Source organism: Perca flavescens, chromosome 14, assembly GCF_004354835.1.
Source record: "Perca flavescens isolate YP-PL-M2 chromosome 14, PFLA_1.0, whole genome shotgun sequence".
Classification (NCBI taxonomy): Eukaryota; Metazoa; Chordata; class Actinopteri; order Perciformes; family Percidae; genus Perca; species Perca flavescens.
In genome coordinates this window covers 21,439,038-21,463,514 of record NC_041344.1, presented here as the reverse complement: position 1 = coordinate 21,463,514, position 24,477 = coordinate 21,439,038, and the positions used below count along the sequence as shown (strand labels likewise).

General features: G+C 40.3%; 2 protein-coding genes across 8 annotated transcripts in view; one reads left to right on the top strand and one right to left on the bottom strand.

Moving 5' to 3' along the window:
* Positions 1–2,065: 2,065 nt before the first annotated feature.
* On the bottom strand, positions 2,066–8,664 carry dazl (deleted in azoospermia-like). Of its 3 annotated transcripts, none has more exons than XM_028596802.1 (10): positions 8,524–8,664; positions 7,599–7,712; positions 6,809–6,900; positions 5,757–5,808; positions 5,597–5,663; positions 5,338–5,477; positions 4,721–4,801; positions 4,412–4,462; positions 4,008–4,078; positions 2,066–3,290 (listed from the first exon to the last, which is right to left on the bottom strand). In XM_028596802.1, exons 1-9 carry the CDS (start codon positions 8,524–8,526, stop codon positions 4,034–4,036), a joined length of 645 nt encoding a protein of 214 aa, XP_028452603.1. In that variant the 5' UTR covers positions 8,527–8,664; the 3' UTR covers positions 2,066–3,290; positions 4,008–4,033. The 3 variants fall into 3 exon arrangements, with proteins under 3 accessions (XP_028452603.1, XP_028452602.1, XP_028452604.1); XM_028596801.1 differs by having other exon boundaries at positions 7,599–7,721; positions 8,524–8,663; XM_028596803.1 differs by lacking the exon at positions 4,412–4,462 and having other exon boundaries at positions 7,599–7,721; positions 8,524–8,662.
* Positions 7,548–24,477, top strand: part of dnah3 (dynein axonemal heavy chain 3) — a 30,004-nt gene continuing 13,074 nt past the window's right edge. The window contains exons 1-36 of one of the 5 annotated variants that reach the window (XM_028596796.1): positions 7,548–7,734; positions 9,879–9,910; positions 10,343–10,444; positions 10,550–10,757; positions 10,933–10,978; positions 11,077–11,236; positions 11,336–11,528; positions 12,375–12,570; positions 13,018–13,143; positions 13,987–14,182; positions 14,283–14,462; positions 14,639–14,769; positions 14,862–14,967; positions 15,074–15,252; positions 15,401–15,585; positions 15,759–15,882; positions 17,587–17,740; positions 17,866–18,010; positions 18,139–18,350; positions 18,489–18,580; positions 18,751–18,865; positions 19,031–19,147; positions 19,742–19,921; positions 20,030–20,166; positions 20,402–20,603; positions 20,781–20,873; positions 21,052–21,162; positions 21,277–21,391; positions 21,483–21,681; positions 21,852–21,960; positions 22,086–22,199; positions 23,075–23,251; positions 23,408–23,499; positions 23,596–23,815; positions 23,935–24,069; positions 24,189–24,300. In XM_028596796.1, coding sequence (XP_028452597.1) covers positions 7,677–7,734; positions 9,879–9,910; positions 10,343–10,444; positions 10,550–10,757; positions 10,933–10,978; positions 11,077–11,236; positions 11,336–11,528; positions 12,375–12,570; positions 13,018–13,143; positions 13,987–14,182; positions 14,283–14,462; positions 14,639–14,769; positions 14,862–14,967; positions 15,074–15,252; positions 15,401–15,585; positions 15,759–15,882; positions 17,587–17,740; positions 17,866–18,010; positions 18,139–18,350; positions 18,489–18,580; positions 18,751–18,865; positions 19,031–19,147; positions 19,742–19,921; positions 20,030–20,166; positions 20,402–20,603; positions 20,781–20,873; positions 21,052–21,162; positions 21,277–21,391; positions 21,483–21,681; positions 21,852–21,960; positions 22,086–22,199; positions 23,075–23,251; positions 23,408–23,499; positions 23,596–23,815; positions 23,935–24,069; positions 24,189–24,300 — 5,053 coding nt within the window. In that variant the 5' untranslated portion in view covers positions 7,548–7,676. Of the gene's footprint in view, positions 7,735–7,856; positions 7,974–9,004; positions 9,086–9,497; positions 9,751–9,878; positions 9,911–10,342; positions 10,445–10,549; positions 10,758–10,932; positions 10,979–11,076; positions 11,237–11,335; positions 11,529–12,374; positions 12,571–13,017; positions 13,144–13,986; positions 14,183–14,282; positions 14,463–14,638; positions 14,770–14,861; positions 14,968–15,073; positions 15,253–15,400; positions 15,586–15,758; positions 15,883–17,586; positions 17,741–17,865; positions 18,011–18,138; positions 18,351–18,488; positions 18,581–18,750; positions 18,866–19,030; positions 19,148–19,741; positions 19,922–20,029; positions 20,167–20,401; positions 20,604–20,780; positions 20,874–21,051; positions 21,163–21,276; positions 21,392–21,482; positions 21,682–21,851; positions 21,961–22,085; positions 22,200–23,074; positions 23,252–23,407; positions 23,500–23,595; positions 23,816–23,934; positions 24,070–24,188; positions 24,301–24,477 lie in introns of those variants that run through there. The other 4 variants (XM_028596799.1, XM_028596800.1, XM_028596795.1 and 1 more) reach the window with 4 other exon arrangements.

Sequence of the window (24,477 nt, the reverse complement as noted above, 5' to 3'; positions counted from 1 at the left end):
GCCTACCATAGAGATAAGATGTACTTGCACTGTATCCAGATATTTTTGCACCAATCATAGACTGGCACAAATAGTGAAAAGTGTTAAGTTTTTGGTTCAGTGTTAGTCACATGTGGATGTGGCTCTCTCGTCAACGTTATCAAGGTGTTTGTGCTTTTCAAAGGTCTCCTTTGGAAAATTCATATTTCATAAGATCCAGACTTATCCATAATTCAGAAACGTCTGACTGGGGTGTAGGTGGGTGGGGCTGATGGGTGGTCACAGGCTGGACAGGGCACCCTGGGGAGCCCAGTCACACCACTAGACTGTGACAAAAACAAAACGCTCTGTGACCAAGAAATGATGGGCTTGTTGCCAGGGAAGACAGGGAATCCAACCCTGACTGAAAAGCAGCAGCCGATGACAGGCTTATGGATGCTGCGAGTGGCAGAGGTGGGCACATTGCAGTCTGAAAGCTCCATGCTCTAACATCATCACTACATTTTCAAATAAATATCCCAGAAAATACACAACCACAAGTGTTTACAATGATGCAAAGAAACCTAGGGCCTCCATAAGACTTCACTACTTCTCAGCATTCATATCGACTATTTATATACACTGCGTTATAACTGATCACTGGATCCACATCACTATCTTGTATACTGACGCTTTACTACTTCTCAGTAATGTTATAGATTGTTTATTTCATGTATATTATGTTATCACCATGCCACTTTCATATATCCATCGATTTACTTACACCTCACTTTGCGCCCGGCATGAACTGCCAACTCACTCTGTACCTTTGTAGCCTATTGTATTCTGTTTTCTTGTACTATGTTGAATGTGAAACTATATGGGGTCTTGTACGTTTATGCTTTTCTTGGCCAGGTCACCATTGCAAATGAGAAGCTGTTCTCAACGTCTACCTGGTTAAATAAAAATAAATAAGATACTTCAACTTTTATTATTTATTTATTTATTTTGATTAGGACAATGCACATTAATCAACATTTTTGTAAATGTGCCAGTGTTAGCCACAGATGGCTAATTTTAAACTGTAGTCCTAGCTGTTTTCAAACAGACGTTCAAACCCTGCTAAACATGAATACTAAAAAGGAACTAAACCTAACAGTGCAGTGTCCAGGCTCTCTGAACAAAACAATTCTATCAATACAATCGGATGTCTGCACACCGGAGACCCTGAGGTCAATGCCCCATTACAACTATGCAGAACTGGGTCAAGTGAAAGATAATGTGTGATCTACAGCAATTACAAAATGTGCATCTCAAACCATACAAAGCTGCTTTTAGTGTATATAGTAAAATAGAAAACAAATGAAGTGCACTAACTGAAAAAAAATAATATATAAAAGAAGCATTGTTCACTCATACGACAGTAAAATACTTTGTGCAAAATCATCTGCGTCTAGATTAAAACCCAGAGAAAAACAACCGGTATAAAGTGAACTATGTACAGTGAATGGTATTTTTCCCCAAAGAAAGAGAGCACTGTCTGATTAAAAACTGCTTTCCACTTTTTCTTTTCAAATAGAAGTTGATTGGCAAGTAATGGGAAAAAGAAATTATGCCGTGATTGTCCTTGGGCGTGAAACTCCAGTCACAGGATGGGACGGTTTAGAAACACAGATGATCAGTGTGTGGAATTCAACTTAAAAAAAAAAGAAGAAAAAAAGAAATTGGTGTTTCACCAAGACAATAAATCAGTGATACTGATGTGTGACAAAATTGCTGTTCATTTATAGCCTCAATCGACACCCAATTAAAAGGGATACTTAACCAATTAGCATTAAAGGTACTCTAAGTGATGCGACGTGTTTTTTAGGCTACAGCATTTTTCGTCACATACAGCAAACATGTCCTCACTATTGGCTAGCTGCCTGTCCCTGAACACACTGTAAAAAGTAAAAAAAACAAACAAACCGCGGTCTATGTAGACTGCCCAGGCTCCACAAACAGCAACAAAAACAAACTGCGCCAACCTGCCCCACGAACCATAACAAACAGTGTTCCAGCCAATAACCAACAGGAAGGAGCTGGTTGAGCCATCACTGCAGCAGCGTTAGCACGTAGGCTACTTCCACAGTGTGTATTCATGACTCAACCAGCTCCTTCTTGTCGGTTATTGGCTGGAACGGTTATGGTTCGTTGTGCAGGTTGCCGTGGTTTGTTTTTAGACCGCGTTTTTTTTACAGTGTGTTCAGAGGACAGGCCTCTAGTGGCTAGTGAGGAGATGTTTGCTGCATGTGACAAAAAATGTTGTAGCCTAAAAAACACGTCCCATCACTTAGAGCACCTTTAAGCTTTGTATCGGTAAAAACACTATAGTATTTTCCCTCCGTCATGTCCCCCTGATACGAGAGATAGCTGTATTGTGTGTCTGGAAAAAAACTCCACAGCCAAAAAAAAAGTAACACACACACATATATATATATTTTTTTAAAAGCCTCCGATGACACAAAAACAATTTTTGCATCATCAGGTTTTTTCCCAGACACACAATACAGCTATCTCTCCTATCAGGGGGACATGAGGGAGGGAAGCGCGGCCATTCAAAAAGACTACCGGGTTTCTACTGATACAAAGCTTAATGCTAATCGTTGAAGTATCCCTTTAAATAGAATGGAGCAGAAAATAAATGTGAGTGCTTGAAATTAATGGAGTGACCAAGTGCCCTTACACTGTAGTACACAAGTTAATACAATTTCTTAATTAGAGGGGCATTAGACCTGAACTGGAGTTAAACTATCATTCTACTCCAATGCTGAAACAAACAGATTGCTGTCAAGACATTGTTACAATATATATAAACAAACCTTTTATATGTACAGAGAGCCCCCAACCAAACAAACACTTAAAATAATTCCAAAAATAAATTAAACATAAAATATAAATAGGCACAAAAGGTGAGCTTAAAAGTCTCTTCCATTTTTCTTTGGGATTACTAACAAAGGTGTACAAACAAGAATGAGGAATGTGAGCCCATACATCAGCTGGTACGGTGATGTTGACGGGGTGCTCTGCTCTTCTGTCCCTGTGATCCATGTGGGTTAAAAGCGGTTTGACCACACGACAGTAGTCCCTACCCGTCGTGGTCAAAGTGATTGTGATCAAATTACCGAAAAAGTGGAGAGCTCCCGCAGTCTGGTGTTAAAATGGGTCTCAAAAAGCGAGAGGAGGGCATTCAGGAAACAGTGTGAGACGTTGGGTTGCTTCCAGCCGTTCTGGAACATCAAGATGTAATCCGGTCCGCATTTTGACTCACTGTCATTTTGACTGTAGAACATCTAAGGGAGCAGAAGACAAAAATAAATGCATAAATAAAAACAAATCTAAGAGCTAAGAACGGTTCCCTTCAATTACACACCCAATCAGGATTAGTCCTTTCAAAAGCCAGTCAGATAAAACTGGTAACCGTATTTGTGTAACTGTGGTAAAGAATTAGGCTTGTGCGATCCCTTCCTTTTTATATCGTCCAATCGTAGTTACTCGAGATAATCAGTCTGACAGACAGGCTACGTTGAACACTACGCTTCCACTATAATCAATGAAACTGGCTACACCGGCTTGGCTGTCCTGCATCCAGTTTAGCTGACGTGCAGCGGTAAGCAGACTGCCTCATTTCCAGTTGACAGCGTTCTGTTTGCCAATAGCATCTTGTGTCGGTAGCTCAACCCGGTTAATTTTGCCATCTCTTTATTGCAGCGGCTAATTATCTGCTTTACATTTAAACCTACACTAGTTCGCTTAAGCACTCTTTTTTTTTTCAGTGACTTTCTCGCTATTCCCACAGTTGTTTAAGTTCCGCAAAGTGATTGTGAAGCAGCTAAACAGGGATAGGCAACCATGTACAATGGAGGGCTAACTATATGCAGGTTCTTCTTCCAACCAAACACTACACCATAACGGATTTGTAGAAAAAAGGTGTGCAAGCTTGCAGACACTTGGCACATTGCTACCTACTGTATCACTTGTAGGACAGCAATTTGAAGTAGTGTTTTTACCTGGCAAGGTGCTCAGTAGCTGTGGACTACAGCACAGTCATCATAGTCTGGACTCCGCAGTCCACAAAGTTCTGGAAACAGACATTAACATAACATAACAAACAGCTTTGTGAGAACAATCTCACAGAAATGCTTTAAAGAAAAAAATTGCTCAGCACAGTTCATTCTTCAGGATGTGAACAATGACCAGACAACACCATCTAGTGGCCTGCATGAACATTGCAATTTGAGGACAATTTGTTGCCACAAACATGAAAAAAAAAATAAAACTTAATCCAGTGGATTTTGAAAGTCTCCCATCAATGTTTTCATCGCACAGGGTCCTCAAATGTGATTTGCGTTGCTTTGAAACTAATACTACTCATACTGACATCTACACCTATTCTCACTAAACGTAGAGTCACCTGATTGACAGGCCGTGTCCTCTGGTCCGCCATCCAGTGAGGTGGAGTGTACTGCGTGTAGGGGGAGAGGGGTCAGCGGTGAGACAGAGGGCAACAGACAAACCCAGACTTGTCTCTGAAGGAGATGGGGATGTGGAAGGTGGGGTAGGCTGGGACAAGTGGATCTAAGCCAGGCTAAACCCTTCATCTCATATGCAGGAGCATATGTGCAGTGCCTAGGAGACCCTGCATGGGATGCTGTTGACTAATTAGTGTGTGTGTGTGTGTGTGTGTGTGTGTGTGTGTGTGTGTGTGTGTGTGTGTGTGTACCTGGTAGGTGTAGGCGTTCTGTGCGTAGTTCATTGGCATCTGTGGGATCATGACCCCTCCAAAGTTGGAGTAAGAGTACGGCTGCATAGAGAGCCAAGATAAACACTTTAAACCACAGTGCAGAGATGTACGTTTATATAGCAAACTGTTCAGCAGATGTTAAAATACATATTTAATATCTTGAAACGGGCTATAGCAATAAGTCACTGTTTCTCATGTTAGTATCCTTGCAAAGATTACACCACAACTGCTAATGTTTTTGACAGTTGGTGGTGTCTGAATAATTCACCAACTTGGATATTATTAGCAATGACATTAATCATGCCACAGCCAACTTTATTTGCAAAATTTAATAATATAATAATTTGTAGTAAATTGGTAGATTGCTCTCTGCCGTGCACCTCTATTCTTGGCTGTGATAATGAGCCAATTTCCCCTCAGAGAAAATAAGGTTCATTTTATTTTACAGAGTGTAACTGAAAGAACAGACAGGTGTTCTGTGACAGCATTACTAAAGCCACACAGTGGGTTTATTTGGCATGACAACTTTTTTTTATTATTATTAAATCTGCTTGCCTACTGAAATGAGATTGATAGCTTGGCTATGTGCGTGTTACCTGATTGTAGGGGCTGCCTCCATTGAGGATGGGTGAAGGTGGTGCCATAGCCCCTCCCATGGGTGAGCAGCAGGCGCAGTAGAAGTACTGAGTGGGGCTCATCCAGGGAGCCGGGCCAAACAGACGGGATGGCATGGACCCTAGATGAAGAGAAAAAAAAAATTATAGAATGAAACGTACGTTTAGTGGCCAGACCTTGCATTTTCACTGCCAATCAAACAGCCAATGAAGTTCTTGTGAAGTGTATCGGAATACATACGAGAGCTCCTTTCTTTCATAATGGCAGGGCCCAGCTTGAGTTTCCGGCCCTTAAAACTGATCTGTTGCTATGGTAAAATATTAAAACAGAGGAAATATTATTCTCAGTTGCAGATGAAAAATAATAGAAACACACCTTCCGCAGAGAGACATCCACTCACCTCAATGATTGACTGAATGTTGACCTCTTCATTGAAGTACACAAACCCATACCTAGAAACAAACATTTACTCAATATCTCATTTAAAAGATGGAAGAAAAAAAAAATAAGAGCTCAAACCAAGTTATGAAATAAGTTAGTAAATACCCATTGAACTGAAATGTAAATAAACAATCCCCCAGTTTACACCCACACACGGTCACACAAGTTCACTGACAAATACAGCCAACACTCTTTAATGAGGAAAATAAATGAATCAAAGAAATTTCTGTATTCATGCTTCACCAATGACTCAATGAAGGTCACAAGTGCAGTACAATACACAAACTTCTGTGAAGCGCACCGTTTCAATACATCGCGTCGGAGCTTGTGTCAAACGAGGAATGCCACGTGACTAAAGACGTCCGAAGTTTCAAATGTCACTGGCGCTTCATTCAGTTGGACGGTTTTGCTGCTAATCTGTGTTACTATTCTAAATAGAACTGAGAAATATGGTGATGTACGCTGAAGATATACGGTGTATAAAAACATTTACACCTGATACCAAGTAAAAAAGGTAACACAATGAATAAGCTATTTTAATGAATATCATTCTCCAATCACGTTGGAATTTATATGAAATGTTATACATAAATACATGAATCCAAAAGGTTTAGGCTTTTTAGATAATGCATTGATTAAATGAATTAGTTTACTGTAACATATTGCGCAATACCATCTACATTTAATGCAGCACTTCTGATCAAAAGAACATGATAACACACAGGCTTGTTGAACTTGTATTGCACATGTGAGACTAAAACTATTAAAATCAGAGGTGTTGAAGTGCTTCGGGCCCGTCTTGAAGGGCTGCTGTACATTTAGCAAGCCACCAAGTGTCACTATTTGCTGTTGTTTAAAGCCCCAAAGCTTTGAATATTTTTCAGCACTAACAGAAAGAAAGCTACAAAGCTTCACAAGGCTTCATTTGCCCATCGCTAAAGAGAAACTCAAAAAAACAAACAAGGCACACAGTATTGTAAAAATGTAGCACCCCCAAACCGCAAAACTCACCCTTTGCAGATCCCTCCACGGTATGTGATGATTTTTACTTCCTTTACTGGACCATATCTTGCAAAGAAGTCCCGCATTTCATTTTCACCCACCTGAAAGTTGAAATGAATTTCAAAGTGAAAAACTTCACTCCATTGTGTACTGTAGAAGAAAAGAAAAGCAGTGCTTTTTTTTTTTTTTTTTTTTTTTTCGTACAGCAGACCTAGTTTGTGTATAATTTAATCTGTTCAAGGTCAAGTTACACAAAAATTTCAGTGCAGATATGATTGAACTGACAGCTCTTAATTTTACATGTAACTGACAGCATCAATCTACTACGTTTAAGTGGTGACACATTCAAACGTGCTATGGCATTAACGTTTTAGGTTGTTTTTTTTTAAAGTAGAATAAAACTTTGGTATGTGGCATGAACTTAATACATCTGGGCTGCATCTCATGGCCCTTGTTTGATAGCTCCTCTGTGGTTCTGTCCTTCCTCCGTGAAGGTCGTCTCAAAGATCTAATTTCTTCCCAGAGAACGGAGGAGGATCATTGAGGAGGATCATCGAGGAGCTATAGGCGAGTGTACACGAGAGAAGCCTTCCCGGAAGCCGTGCAGCTGAAGGAGTTGCTAACTCATCAAAACACATTTGCTTGTTGCTTCTCTCCTCCCATGATTTCCTCGCGTCTCTCCAGTGCCTCCTCGGTGGGAGGGACTAAGACGGTGGGAGGGACTAAGACGAGAGGGAAGGGAGGCAAGTGGATGACTCGGAGGCAATTTAAGGGCTATGAGAGGCACCGCTGGTCTTACCTTCATGTCAATTCCACCAACAAAGAGGGCGTTGGGAGTCAGTTTGCCCTCAGGTAGAATGTAGCCATTTGACAGTTTATGGGAAGGGGAAGTCTGGTTGCTGCTCCTGGGCTTCTGGTTATCCTTACAATAAAAGGTTTGAATTATTGAACTGCATAATAGGAGAATACCACAAAACTTGAACATTCTCAGGGACAACAGTCCAATAAATACTTACGGTCAAGTACTGTACAATGAACCTACAAGATCATGACACTGAATGACTTGTGCATGTTTAGAACTTGAATTAACGTTAGCTATCTGGCGCTGCTTCCACGTGCTAACTGTTGACTTGATAAAGGTAAGATTAACCATTGAAGTGGGGTCGGATATAAGGTTAGTTTAAGCCAAATTAAATTGTGTATTTTCAGCAGTTAACATCAGCAACAAATGCCATAACAACATGACATTTTTATATTTTACTATTCTGTGGGTTAATGTTAAGTTATTACACGAAACATTCCCGGCAATAATGACAGCAATATAATAGTGCTAACTTAGTTTGCATTTTTATGCTAAATGTTAACTGGTCCAAGTTAAATTGACTTCAACAAGCAAACCTTGATCTGTCCTACGTGGATAGCACTGACAAAAAAAAGTCAGAAGTTATCTTTAATGCTAATCGTTGCTAGCTAATATTAAATACTGTTTAAGTGTGTTAGCCCCAGCTAATGTTAGCTACCAGCTGCTAGTGCGCCTTTTTCGGTTCTCAAGGCGAAGGCCGCTAATTATCAAACGTTAGCTAGCTAACGTCAGCGAACACTGATGTTAGCTAGCTAGCATGTTGATTAATAAGTCAACAATGCATTCAATTAAATACAGCGATTGTATGGCTAGAATTCCAACATTTTATTGTTGTGCACATACAATTGTCGTTGAAACTTACCATATCTAAAATAATTAAAACTAAGAAGTCAGCCAGACGGACTCGAGAGCAAGCTGCGGCGCTTCTTCTGCCCAACAACAGCCACCTCACGTTAGTCAGAAACCACGCCTAGTTTACATGACTCATCTAACATCCTATCAAAAGTACCGTAACTATAGGTTATACAAAGTTCAATTTTAAATAGTTAGCTTGAAGAGGTTATATCAAGAAGCGAAACACCTTTTTGGTTTGCCGTTACTCTGACCATAATATCTTTACATAGCTAATTGAATGCAAATGTATCTCAAAAGCTGTATTAAAAAGTACTCCTTCATAACTGAAAACATGTTTTCCTCGGGGACATTTTATAGTTTATGTGAAAATCTAAAATGTGTGATTTCATATTATATTCAATTCCATTTGGATTTGTTTGAGTAGCTACACAATGATGGAAATGTATATTTTTGGCCAAATGGTTGAGCTCTTTGATCTCATCCATAAACCATTTGAATGCACATTATTCTGAGGGAGAGGCAGAGGGCAGAATCGGGCAGAATGCACCTGCTGGTGGTGATGCTTCCAGGTAACGTTAAACTATTAGCTAGGACAACCCACTAACCCAACCCAGAGCTTGTTCTCTTTTGAGAACAGCAATAAAACAGAAATAAACAGGCGTTGAGCTTTGTTCTCTTTTGAAAACAGAATTAAAACCGAAATATGTAACGTTAGGCCTATAGCTAGCTATCTGGTCCACCTGTTTCATGAGCAAGCGCCCCGGGCATTATTTTTGTGACTTTAATTCACATTTTCTAAATGGTAACCAGTTTCCCCATTAGCTTTTTGTATCGCAGGAGCATTCTTCCTGTGGTCCACAAAGTTTACATAGTAACAATACAATGATTCATATTCACACTACTCATAACGTCTACTGTAAATAAAACATAACAGTTAACACAATTTAAATAATACAAAGGTGGTTGGCGTTACCATGGAGACGTTTCCGGACGAGATCAACAGTGTTTGAGTTACAGCAGCAACGTGATAGCAGGGCAAAACTAAACCTTTATCAGCTTAGCTAGTTGTGTCATTTGTATAGTAGAAAAGTGACATATTATTACTTCCAAACTCTGAGGGCAACTTTTGCTGCTGACGGACACTTTTGCATAAAATATTTAAGCTAATGCCACGCAGCAATGAATTAAATCCTGTCAGCCGGCATAACCTTACAGAGCGACGGATAGAAGCCAGGTAACGTTGACTGATATTAACGGTACAGCCGTGTTTTTCAGCGTTTGTGTACTCTTTAGCTGTCAGGTTATACGTTTTCCATTCATGCATTCCATTTGATTTTTTTTTTTTATTCCTTCCACTGTCAGAAAAGTTGAACAAGATGGAACGACTGAAACAGGTAACGTTAACCTAGCTAACGTTAACTGCATGTTCATAGTGAAATCACTCTCATTTTGTTTTATATGCTATTTGATACCGTCGTAAATATGACGCTATAGCTATGCCTCTGTAGGCTATAGCTAAACATTTAATTTGCAGTTTCACTGAACAATGTTGATGGGCTGATTCTGAAATTAACTATTCATTTGTATATTGTATGCAAATGATATGCAGTAATAGCAAATTTAAAGAAACAAATGCATGTGTTTATCATATGAGGAAAAGTAAAGGAGGCCTATATTTAATAGCCTTTGAATAAACAAGGCTTGCATTAAACAAGTACTATTTAAACATTAAATACAAGTCAAATGAAAGTGTCAGTGGTCCTTTGTGTTGCAACCATAGACAGTATATAAGGTTGCAACCTTCACTATTTTTGTCTGAACTACAGATGGAGGATGACTCTATCTACAATATGACTCAGAGCACAGGATATTCTGTTCCTCCACCTTTGCCCATTGCTTGTGACGCAGAACCGTCAGAACTGTATCAAGTAAGTGCTTAGAGAAGCCAGTTTTGCTCAGATATTTACCAGGTTTAACACATTAACCTTGGTGCTACCATTCACAATCTTAACATTCACGTTATTTTACCTCAGACAGTCATGAGGCACAGTCATCACCCTCCCATCCTCCAGACCACTTCTTGGACAATAGCAGCTCCCTTTAAAGAGCAACGTTACCACCGTACTCCCAGTGAGTCTATTGGAAATAACTACAGTCCCTGGGCCCAGGACCTTAAGATTGTCAAACTCCAGCACAGGCGACACACTTTCCGTCAATCCTTGGCAAAACCAGCAGGGCCTTGTATCCTTTCATGTTCCTCTCATGTCAAGCCCTGGTCTGTGTGACAAAAGGACACCTCTCTGAAACTGTCTGTGATTGCAACGTTCTTTGCTTTTTTATCTGATTATAATTAAAAATTTGAGCATTGCTCTGGAAACTTGTCAGAATGGATTTTTGATCTTAATGAAGCTTTTAGCATCTACCTCACCTGGAAGGAGAGGAGCAATAACACAGAGAAGAAAGTAATTATGCCCTTAAAGCAACACATTGCAGCAATAGCTTTATTTTATGATGTTCTTTAACTTGAGGCACTTGATCTGATTCGTTCATGCTTTTACAGAGATACATCTTCTCCTGCTTCACTCACGCCTCGGCCAAAGCCTAGATCGAGAAACCTTCGCACTCCCAACAGCCGGCCTATGAGTCCTAAAGAGCAGCTGGACATCATGAACAGCCAAGAGGAGAATATGCAGACAGAACCTAATGAGAGAGACCTGAAAGCAAGTATCAATGAATTCAGTAATGAACGTGTGAGTTGCTGATTAGATTTTTTTGAGTCTCTTTTTTTTCTGACCCATTGTTGATGTTTTCTCACACAGAGGTATATGTACTACATCACCAATGGTGTCCCCAGCTCTGTGCTGGCACCCCAACCACGCCAGCAGATGATGAACATCATGCGCCTGCTGCCTCCCGAGACTGAGGATAGTAGTAAACACCTCCAGATTCTGAGGGCAAACATAGAAGAAGAGGTCAAAAGAGATTATTACTTCAGCCTCAAGGAGAACATAGGTATGAAACAATAAAATCTCAGTGAATCTTTAATGGCAGTATTGCTTTATTTAGACATTCCGTATCACTTTAACCTTGATTTTATAGACAGTCCGACCAAAACAAACATAGAACGCCACTTCAACTTTTCTTTATGTCTACTGCTATCTGTCTAAACGTTAGCAAATTTTGTTGCATCATTAAACTTAAAGTGCTCATATTATGCTTTTTGGCTTTTTCTCTTTCCTTTATTGTGTTATATATCTTTTTTGTGCACGTTATAGGTTTACACAGTGAAAAAGCCCAAAGTCCACCCTAAAGGGACTTACCATCTCCAACAGAAAACACTGTTCACAAACTGCTCCAAACAGCTCTATTGTAGTCCAGCCTTTACTTCCGTGATGAACGTGCGTCACTTTGTAACACGTTATAATGCTCAGCTAGCTGCTAGCATGGCACTCCCTCATGCTCTGCAACTGACTAGCTAGCAGTACTTACGTGCGACTCCCAACAAAGATGGTACAGAAGTGAGATGCCTCACTCTGTAGCTAAAACAGAGAGCTCAACACACAGGGTGAAAAGAGGAGCTGCAGCAATGTTAAACCACATAAACCTATTCTGGTACAACCTCTAAATACAATTATGAACCTGAAAATGAGCATAATATGAGCACTTTAAATATTAAATATGATTATTTCATATAAATAACCTTACAGGTTTGAAAAATTACACACAACTACTAGTCACTCTAGTTAGTGCCTTAGTTAATTAATAATTTCCTCTGTAATAAAGTGCCTCCCTTGCCTTGACAATGACACTTAGTCAATCCGTTCAATCTATTTTGTCTTCCATGTTGTTCCTTGTCAGTGGACTACATTCTGATGGACCCATCTGAGCGGCAGAGACTGTCCATATCCAGCGTCCCCAAGCCCTTTCCCAGGAGGGTGATCCGTGCGCCTGTGCCCTGGGCAGCTAGTTACAAGGAGGCCCAAACGTGGCAAAGCCAACATCTGTTTACGATCAGTCAGATTATGCTCCTACTGCAGGATGTCTGGCTCAACAGGTAATACAGAAGTGTATCATGCTGTACATTCAGTGAGGGTTAGATTATATTTTGCTTATTTATTCATATCCTACAGACATTCTGAACATCATCTTCCTTTATGTTTCAATAATATGACAACATTTTTATTTAGATACTGAAGTGCTGCTTTGTGGAATTAATATTTGCACATTGGTCATCCTCTCAGTTTACTCTAATCATTTTTGTGTGTGTGTGTGTTTCTGTTTATCTTGCCTAGAGTTTTTAAGAGAGGTCTTTGTGAACGCTTTTATCTTTTTACTGTACCTCTCCTTCACAAGCTGTTGTTTACTTTGGATTCATGTGAATCTGGGTTTACAGTATGTTGTCTAAAAGTGTGTTTGTGTATGTGTGAGTGTGTACTTTGTGTACATGTTTAATGTGCAAACAAATAGAATAGATAAAAAGTAAAATAAAATCTTGTTTCAGCTTCTCATCCTTGAGATTTGTTCGACTGGAGGACCTTTTCTCCACCAGCCTCCCCCTCCTGCCATCTGAGTTTGAAGAGTTTGTCCAGAGACGGTGCCAAACCACAAGAGAGGAATTGATCCAAAAGTGAGAACTGCCAATTTGTCAGACACTCTCAAACAGCCAGTCTGTCAGTGAGACCATAATGTGATGTCCAGACTTAATCATTGTAGTTTGTCCTCTCATTGGATTGTATGTCTGCAGTGTGTACACAACCAAGAGAGCTAATCCTGCTGTAGGTGCAGTCTCAGGTTACCACCTTGTCCACTTTGTCAGACCCATGTCAGGCTGCCTTTCAGGGGGAATGCTTTACACACTGTCTCACTTTAGGATTCCATGGCATCCTTTGTTTCGTGCCTGTTGGATAGCCTGTTAGACCATGTAACAGCCCTGTAGGATGGCTGGCTGGCTGACTGAAATATGAGCCACTATAATTTGTAGAACTAGCTTCTGTTTGTTTGTTTCCATGTTCGTAATTTGCACCTCCTTGGATACCATTATTCTGCCGTGTCTCATGATATAATACATGCAGTAACAAGTGCAGTCAGTAGAGCTTTTATTCAGTAGACATCATATTGTAGAGTAAAATAAAAAAGTGTGCAGGAAGTCCTTCAGGTATTTTATAATCACACATGCCCTTGGAAGCGAGTTATATTAACAGCAGAGAGAAGATGTATGACCACCAGTGTTATGTGACCAGTCCAGGCATACGTTTCAATTGGATTTGTGAATTGGAGTTTTCAATTAAAAATAAACAACATTTTTGAGACCTCTTTTAAACCTAAGTTGACATTTCTGGATATTATATATTTTGCAACACTATTATTGGGTATATTTTTTGTCGATATGTCCTTTCAGTTCTTCTCATCCTTTGATATTAAACACAAACTAATAGCTAGAACTGAACTTATCGAGACCATTTTCTTTCAGGTGGCTGCCTCACTGTGCTTCACTCTTTGACACTTTCGAGGACCTGGGGTTGCCCCTCTTACCCAAGGGTGAGCACTTGGCTCCAGTTAGTGTCCAGGAGTTCTTCAGCTGTGTGGCTGCTCTCATGTCATTGCAGCTCCGAAGCTTGGTCATAGAATCATTACAGGACCTGTTATATTTCTTCACTTTACATGAGGTATGGACAACATTTTTAGTTGTTCCAATTTCGTAACATGTTCAAATTTCCAAGTCTTTGGAATTGTGCAAAAGGATCACCTGCGTTCTGTGTTATTCAGGGCGGCAATGACTTTGGCGAGGTGTTCGATGAGATGAAGTATGTCCAGTCTCAGGTGCTGCTGGTTAAGCTACGAGTGGATGAGCCTCGCATTGACTTTAGTCCGAGCTTTCAGGAATGTTGGGAGCTCATCCACAGAGCTTTCATGGAAATCATCAAGAGTGCTGAGAAGCTCCCAAGGGTACAGTATTCCCTTAGCTCCATAAGCTTTTACCTATGTTATTTCCATCTATTTTAAATTACACAATACACAGTGCTGTTTCTGTTTAACACATTTTATTGATTTTTTACACACTGCTGTTTCTGTTTTTATAAAACAATCATATGTATAATCTGTGACTGACGTGCTTTTGCCAGGTGGAATGTAACCTCTTTCCCGAAATCAAGAACTTGTACCTACGCACAGTCCGTCCTGATGAGCCGCTGGTTACAGACCTAATCAACAAAGCCAAAGACGTTTTCCACAAAAACACTGTGGGACCTACAAAGTAACAGCACATGAAGTGAACTTATGCCTGTCAATTATTCAGACGTACCGGCATGTGTAAAGGAGCTACTAACACTTTGTCTCGTTCTTCAGGTATTTGAATGTATATCAAAAATACAGCAATCTACTGGACCACACAGCAAAGCAGGAGATCTCGGCTTTTCTCAAAGAGAGACACTCGTTAGAGGGATTTACAAAGGTGATTACATTTTTCTATCTAAAATTGACACTGAATCTGAAAGATTTCAACTGGCCTTCGCTGTCTACTAAGTGTCCATGTCCTCTCTTCGTCTTTTAATCTTCAGAAAATTGAGAGCATTAATCACTTGTGGAAGGAGATTGCCTCACTGCGCGTTACGGTGCCCCTGTCCATGTTTTGTCTTTATGCTGGCGATGTGAATGAGGACCTGTGTGACCGTGCTGAGAGACTGAGAGACAAGATCATCATGTTTGAAGTGGAGGAAAACCGAGAGCTTAACAAGGGGTGAGAGGAAACTCTCTGTCTCTAACTTGATTCAACTGATTTGATCTGATTTGTTTTCTTTGTTTAATTTAGACCGCAAATCAGTTATATTCAGTATAGTTCCATTTTAAAGAGAGAATGTCAACTACAAGCTAATGTTCTTTCCCAGGATCTGTCAAAAGTATGAGAAGATTACAGAGACCGTCAGAGGCACCCCAGAAACCACAGAGGAGTTGGTGTCTCTCAACCAGTACATTAAAAAGACCAGTGAAGTGACCATTCACAAGCTGATAGATGAGATTGATGAGGCAACATACCGCCTCAGCTTCCTCCTGGACTATGCCACTTTACCTTGTATGTGAAACACATAGTGGTATTTGCAATTACAGTCAAAAGAAATGACATTTAATGTATACAAATAGACCATAGATGACGTGTATTTAAAAAAAAATGGCCTTGAAAGGTTTGAATGTTGGAATGTGTTAAATTAATCTTTTTATTTTCTGTCTTTTTCTTTCTTACTCTAGCTGATGACTTGAGGTTAAACTCCCTGGTTTTCCAGTGGCCCAATCAGATCCTGACTGAGCTTGATGACAGCACGATTCGTCTGATCACAATTAGAAGACAGGCTGAACATCATGTCCAAACAAGGTTACTGAGTAAACACTTCTCACACAAGTGGCAACTACCACAGCTGAATGTGGTGTTTTCAACTTCTTTGTCCCTCATCAGCCTCACCCACGCACCACCCGGTGTCCCACATGAGAATTGTTTGGCTCCAAGAAGTGCAGTAAACTCAAATTTAGATTTGAATTCATCCCTTCCAAAACCTATGGGTGTCTTTCTTTCTCACATCCCTCGTACAGTATGCAGAAAGTCACTGAAATGTATAGAAAAAAACACTTAAAGAATCCCAGCATCTTTCCTGAACTCTGTCAATAGTCATCTTTCCATCAATGTATTTTTATGTGCATTTTGAAGTATTGCATTAGAAAATGGCAATGGAAATGGCAAAATAAAAAAAATAACTTCCTCGAATTTGCAAAAAAGTTTTTACGCTCGCTTGAGGTGTTTTTTGCCTTTTTTGAAAAAGAGTTAATGCGCAAAATGGGAGATGGAAACAGCCGAATAAGTTGTGACGTAGTGAACATGTAACTCACATGTAACTCACATGTAACTCACATGTAACTCACGACTATAGTCCCGGTATCCATCGGATAGGGGAAGGATCGGGATATGGGTCCCATCCAATGCGCTTGTGGCACAAGGTGCGTAGTGGAGTTGTGGTGCGCTATAGCCTGTACCTCAGCCGCGTTGGGTAAATGACGAATTGGATCGACAGCTTGAATCCTATGGCCCTGCACACTGCGTATACACAGCGGTGAACGGTTGTCTCGCTGACACCAAATGTCTCTGCCTCAACCCTGTATTCTGCACAGGTGGCCAACTTGTACAATGCTACCTCTCTCCATTTAGCCAAAGAACTTAGCTTCTAAACTCTTTAATTTAGAAAGCCGGTTTGCGATCTACAACCATGCGTAACGTCAATTTGTGACAAAACTACGCTTTCCGTAGTCTAGTTTATTCACTCTAAACCAGACAGAAACGCTTCTAATTCACAACATTTTAAAAGTTTGCTTAAAATTCGCTTGACAATTAGATGGAAACATGACTAGTGTGTCCCCATGTTAAGAGTCTGGTTGTCGTCCTTGACAGCACTCTATCATTTGAATCTCACATCAATAATATTACTCGGTCTGCATATTTCCACATACGCAAACATCAGCCGTCTCCGTCTGTCTCTCACACTTAACAATACAGCCGTTCTTGTTAATGCACTCGTCACCTCCCGTTTAGATTACTGCAGCTCTCTCCTCTCCGGTCTCCCACTCAAACTCCTCCATAAACTTGACGCAGCTGCCCGGATCATCACTGGAACCCCATCCATCGAACACCACTGTCCTTCGACAACTGCACCGGCTCCCTTTCTTCCTTCTCCATGCTCCTCACCACAGCACCTGCATGGCTGTTTTCCATGGGGTCAAGAGCTTTCAGCAGCCCCCCGTCTCTGGAGCACACTCCCACAAACCATCCGTGACACTGACTTAATCCCCACATTCAAATCCCGCCTTAAAACCTACCTTTTAATTTTATAGTTTTTAAACTTTTCTTCAATTAGACTTATACTATTTTATTTATTATTACATGTAAGGTGTCCTTGAGTGTCGCGAAAGACGCCTAAAAAAAAAAAAAAATATTATTACTCTGTGTTCTATAAAGCACCAAACTAACTATAGTGTCTCCAACGCCAACAACTGCAATGACAAATAGTATATCTCCATTTGACTATCTCAGGATATTAGACTTTGACCAGAGGCTGCAGGATGTGGAAAAGGAGATAAAGGCCTTTAAGAAGAAGGAAGTGATGAACATGGAGGAGATGAAAAACAATGTGGGAAATCTCACTCAAATCTCTGCCAACCTGGAGGCTGCTGTCATTGAACTAGAGGTAAATGGTGTTTCAGATAGCACCAAAATGCATGTAGTTATCCTTTTCATTTCAAAGCTTTCATACCCAAGCAAAACATAGATCTTGGAAGCTGCAAAATGTTAATACCACTGTCATTTCTACAGGATATCAACAAAGAGCAGGCTTTGCTGGACAGGGAACAAACAGAGTTCCCAGAGCTCCAAACTCTAATAGCCGACAAACAACCATATGAACAGCTCTGGACCACAGCGCTAAACTTTCAGTGCATGTCAGAAGAGTGGATGAATGGTACGTGACTCACACGGGGAAAACTACATCCATTTGTGTTTGGTTTTAACTAATGGCCTACAGCAACTACAAGCAGGATGCTCAGCTCTTTTGACATTAGCATACTTCCTTTATCATTTAACTCCTAGGTCCTTTCCTACACCTGGATGCTGAGAAAATCTCTGATGAACTAGACGGCATGTGGAGGACCATGCATAAACGGACAAAGTCTTTCTCTAATCTTCCCGGGCCTTGTCGGGTGGCCAAAAGCTTTAAAAGCAAGTTGGACGAGTTCAAGCAGCACTTACCCATCCTGTCGACCATCTGTAACCCTGGCATCAAAGACCGTCACTGGGACACGGTCAGCTCTATTAACGTTTTAGTTTCATTAGACCATCTGATAATCCAGTATCAGATTCACTCTGTGTGGACCAAGTGTCCTGCGTCTCCTGTGATGCATGAGGCTAAATAATTTACGACACTTTTTGTCCGTCTACAGATTAGCAGCATTGTGGGCTTTGCTGTCAAACCGGATGTGAGCAGCTCACTGCTGAACATGTTGGAACTGGGGCTTTCCAAGTTCTCTAAAAAGTAAGACACTTTAGTGACATGTTGGAATACATGGAAATAGCAGAATAAATGTACTGTGTTTAGAGGTAAATCATGGCTTGTAAGAAAAAGTAACCCAGAGTAATGGAAATATTTGCCATGATCAGAAGGTGATGGATTCATTTTTTTTTTTTTTTTTACCTCTGCCCTAGGTTGGAAGAGGTTGGCGCATTGGCTAGTAAGGAGTACTCTCTGGAAAAATCCATGGATAAGATGAGAAATGAATGGGTCGAGCTCCAGTTCACTTTCACCCCATACAGAGATACAGTAAGACTCACATACTTATTACAATAGACACACCACAATTGGATTGTCATTGTAACTTTTTCCAAAGAATTACATATTGAATGTTGAAACATTTTTGGTTGGTTATGTTGTCTTCAACTACTAATTAATCAACTTGTATTAAATACATTTAATATTTCACCACAGGGTACCAGTATTATGTCTGCAGTGGATGAAATCCAAATGCTTCTTGATGACCACATCATTAAGACGCAGACCATACGAGGTTCACCTTTCATTAAGCCAATAGAGACTGCATGTAAGGTAAGACATGGCACCACAAGTCACTCTTGGTTCCCTTTAGACTTTGAAATATATATAAGCCAAAGAGCCAACATACAGTATATTAAATTTTAAAATTTGTGTGGTTTTGGAAGTCTGTGTGTGCCCCTCTGCCAACTGGAGCCACAAAAGTAGCTGTCGTGTGTGCAATAGGAGGCGGTGTGAGCAGATGGAAATGAAAGCACACTTTCATGCCAGAACAAGTAACAAAATAGCCTGTTCTGCATAAAACAACCTCAGCTGTTCCACTCTCTACACCAGTGGAAATGGCTTTGCCATAAAATTACCATAAAAGGCTTGGAACAACCTGTTCCACACAGCAATCTCCTGAATGCAAATATATTTTATGGATTGACTGTTACTGTTTTTTTTACACTACCATTTTTGAGTATCATTTCTGCCTGTCATCTTATTTTTTTGTGGGTTTTTAATCATTAATGTCTTGTGTGTGATGTTGGCTGTTGGATCGTTAAAGCATTTTATAAACTATACTTTAGAAATGCCACAACTGTGGGACACAACAATAGCTTGTTGTTGCTATAATTGTGTAATTCTCACCATAACGTTCCTACCTAGCAATGGGAGGACAAGCTGCTGAGTATGCAGGACATCCTCGACTCCATGTTGAAGTGTCAAGCTACTTGGCTCTACCTCGAACCCATCTTCAGCTCTGAGGACATCATTGCCCAGATGCCTGAGGAGGGACGCAAGTTTGCCATTGTGGATAGCTACTGGAAGGACATCATCGCTGAGTCGGTAAGATACTCCTGAAACACATCTTCCTGTTTTACTATGCAAAACTTCTCATGTCCCATGCACTTTGCTTTGCTTTGCTTTGGCTTCTTTGTGATTTCACTGGTCCAGGTTAAGGATACGCGTGTGCTGGTGGCTACAGGTCAGCCCAACATGCTAGAACGGCTACAGGAGTCCAATGTGTTTCTAGAGGACATCCAAAAAGGCCTCAATACCTACCTGGAACAGAAGAGGCTCTATTTCCCAAGGTTTTGACCACTAGTACTAGCCCTAATAGTACATTATAATAGCTTTTGACTATTTAGACTTATGTCTGTACACCAAATTACTCGTCAGGGACATTAAAAACACTTTAATTTTGCTTAGATTACAGAACATACACATGACAACATGACACAGTGAGCACTTGACATTCTTTTTAAGGGTCTTGTCAAGTGACTGTTTTTGTTTCGTCTCTCCTCTTCATCTTCATCATATTCCCAGGTTCTTCTTCCTTTCCAACGACGAGCTGCTGGAGATCCTGTCACAGACTAAAGACCCACTGTGTGTGCAGCCTCACCTGAAGAAGTGCTTTGAGGGCATCGCCAAACTGGAGTTCACTGAGGACTTGGAGATCGTTGGCATGATCAGCTCTGAGAAGGAGACCGTGGCCTTCACAGAAAAGATTTATCCAGCACAAGCCAAGGTATAGAACATACATACAGGGTTTTTATACATTGTGCCAGTAGTTGTATCATATATTATTTTTACATTAAATGGATAAACTATATGTATCATATATTTTATGTTCTTATATTTCTTAACAAAGTTTACTTTGTTGGACATAACAAAGTGAACATACTGTATGTGTGTGCTGTTTTAGGGTATGGTAGAGAAGTGGCTGCTGCAGGTGGAGAAGCTAATGCTGAGGAGTGTTCGACATGTTATCCATCAAGGAGTGATGCAGTATACAGAGGTAAAACTTTGTTTTTGAATCTGTGATAAACTTGACTGATAGTAGGTGTGGGCAAGTCATGGCTATACTGGGGACTTTACTGGGGACTGAGTTTCATTTTATCAAACCATCCATCAGCAGTGTACGGTTTTTATCTCTACTGTGTAATGTTTTTATTTTTTTTTTTTTTTTGCCCTAGTTGCCCAGGAAGAAGTGGGTGTTGCAGTGGCCTGGCCAAGTTGTCATTTGTGCCTCTTCTATCTTTTGGACTACTGAAGTATCTGAAGCCATCCAGACCAACACACTGCCTGTCAGTAAATCCTCTGCTAACTTCCACATAGAAAGACAACTTCTTTAAGTTTAAAACTTACATAATGATTACACCTAGCCTAACCATTGGACTGATTTTCTATTCCATCTAAAGGCATATGTGGAGAAATGCAACGCTCAGATTGGTGACATTGTGGAGCTGGTGCGTGGGAAGCTGCCAGGAGGGGCAAGGATGACCCTTGGTGGTCTTACTGTTATAGATGTTCATGGTAATATAACTGTTCTTTTAAAGGAATACAAAATATGCTCTCTTGATTAAAGTTAGCTTGCAGACAATCTCATGCTTTCTTCCTCTACTAGCTCGAGATGTTGTGGCAAAACTGGCAAAGGACGGCATCTCCTCACTGAATGACTTTGCGTGGATTTCTCAGCTGCGTTACTTCTGGGAGGATGGAGAAGTGATGCTGCGCATGATCACTACCTGCTTGAAATATGGCTATGAATATCTGGGCAATTCCCCCCGTCTTGTCATTACACCGCTTACTGACCGCTGCTACAGGTAAGTTAGAGTTTATTTGATACCTTATCCTTGGCTATGGAGGAGAGTTGCAAAATACATCATGGTAAAACAATTTATTCTGACATACCATCACTTCTAAAGTTCATTCAAATGTCAAAAGATGTGAAGTTCTTTCATTGTATCATTCGGTTAAATTTGTGCTATATCAGAACTCTAATGGGGGCTTTGAAGTTGAACTTGGGGGGAGCTCCTGAGGGTCCTGCTGGAACTGGCAAGACTGAGACCACAAAAGATCTGGCAAAAGCTTTGGCTAAACAGGTACACCTCAGTGAAACACTGATCTGCATTTTATTTGTGTTTGCTTTTCTTAAAACTGACACATGAACTGTTATTTTTCTGTATATCCCTTGGGATAAATACATTTTTATCTTATCTTATCTTAGTGTGTGGTGTTCAACTGCTCCGATGGTCTGGACTACAAGGCCATGAGTAAGTTCTTTAAAGGACTGGCTCAGTCTGGAGCTTGGGCCTGCTTTGATGAGTTCAATCGTATTGAGGTGAGCACAGCTATTGTTATAGTGGTTTAATCTGTTAAATCAAATGACCCAAATACCCTATCTGCTTTAACTGAATAGTAGTTTAGGACAAGTGAACATATATTCTATTAATATTAGGTTTACTATTTTTTGTTTGTTATTGGTAACATATTAATGATAAAGCTCAAATGGTCAGTTTGGCATCTCGGATGAAGAATTACGTTCAGAATCTTAATAGATTTGGAACAACAGAGAAACCTGCAAATCAGCAGGATATAAAGACGCTGCTGGATTATTTTAATACAGAACTGTCTTAAGAAAGAGAGAAATTGACAGATTGCAACACATACAAAACATTACTGCTAGAGTTTTCTTAAAAAACTGACTCCAGTCTTGTCTGTATTGCACTGGCTTCCTTTGTATTATAGAGTCAGGTACAATCACCTTTTTATATATCAGAATATCCATAATTTCATATTGTGTCTTGTGCTTTCTCTCATCTTCTTCTGCACAAATGTACCATGTATGAAGTATGCACCTAAATCGGCAACTGATTTACCTGTACACAAACATTTTTATTTTTAACAATGGCAGTACAACACATGGGATTAACTGTTTTGTATCCAAGCAATTAGGTAACAAACATATCAGCACTTAAATGGTTATGCAAATGATGAATGCAGAGAAAACTACTTTACAGCTCCCACTTGAGGAGAATATTTAGCCTGCAAAATGTAAATTTGCGAGTGAATTATTATCCAGTATAATCCATGAATATTATATAACGTTAATTATATATTGCAAGTCACATTGCAAGTTACATAAATGCATATTCTTTTCTTTTTTTATCAAATTTGTTCATGTAGTTACTCATGTGTTTTTTTGGCGTGTCACAGGTGGAGGTGCTCTCTGTGGTGGCTCAGCAGATCCTCAGCATACAGCAGGCCATTGCCAAAGATCTGAAGACCTTCCTGTTTGAGGGGACAGAGCTGTCACTCAACCCAACCTGCTCTGTGTTCATCACCATGAACCCTGGTTATGCTGGCAGGGCAGAGCTCCCTGACAACTTAAAGGTACATCACTGTAACACTGTAGCATAGTCTAAAACATTACTCAACAGAGCAGAATATGATAATGAAGAAGAGCTTTGAAAAGTGTAATGTAGTAAAGTTTACTCGAGAGAATAAGATGCTGGCACTGGATGTATACCTATCAATCTTGTCTTGTAGGCTCTGTTTCGTACCGTTGCTATGATGGTGCCAGACTATGGTCTCATTGGAGAAATATCCTTATACTCCATGGGCTTCATTGAGTCTCGCAGGTATGTGTGAATGATCATATTTTTATTAAGAATACTTTTTTTCTGGGCTGCTCCCAGTTGGTTGATTCATCAATTCTCATACATCTCAAATTCCAGTCTCGCCGGGAAGATCGTGGCCACCTACCGCTTGTGCTCCGAGCAGCTGTCTTCCCAACACCACTATGACTATGGTATGCGAGCTGTGAAGTCTGTGCTGACTGCAGCAGGGAACCTGAAGCTGAAGTACCCCGAGGAGAACGAGAGTGTGCTGTTGCTTAGGGCGCTGATGGACGTCAACATGGCCAAATTTCTAGCACAGGATGTGCCACTGTTTCAGGTGACAGACTTTGTACCAAATCCAATTGTAATCACTAGTGTGTCTTTTTTTTCCTATGTAAAGAATGCATCAATTGGTTTACTAATTAGTTAATGTAATTCTCCCTCTGCTGCCCACAGGGTATCATCTCAGATTTATTCCCTGGTGTGGTCCTTCCAAAACCAGACTATGATCTCCTCCTCAAGGCTCTTAATGACAACATTGCTAAGCTCAACCTCCAGTCTGTCCCATGGTTCATTGGCAAAATTATCCAGGTACCAAGCAGGAGCATACACTAATACTGTAATACTTTACACTCATAATTGTTGTTTTGCTAGTTGTTATACATCAACCACATAAATGTGCTCAGAATTTGATTTGTGATTGTGTTTAGGTGTATGAGATGATGTTGGTACGCCATGGATTCATGATAGTAGGAGACCCTCTTGGAGGAAAGACTTGTGCATATAAAGTTCTTTCTGCTGCCCTTGGGGACCTTTATAGGGGTAGGTATTGCAATTCATTTTTATCTTCTAGTTTTTTTAAGATTATTATTTGGGCATTTTTAGGCCTTTATTTTTACAGGACAGATGAAGACATGAAAGGGGAGAGAGAGGGGGAATGACATGCAGCAAAGGGCCGCAGGTCTGAGTCGTACCCACGGCCACTGCGTCAAGGAGTAA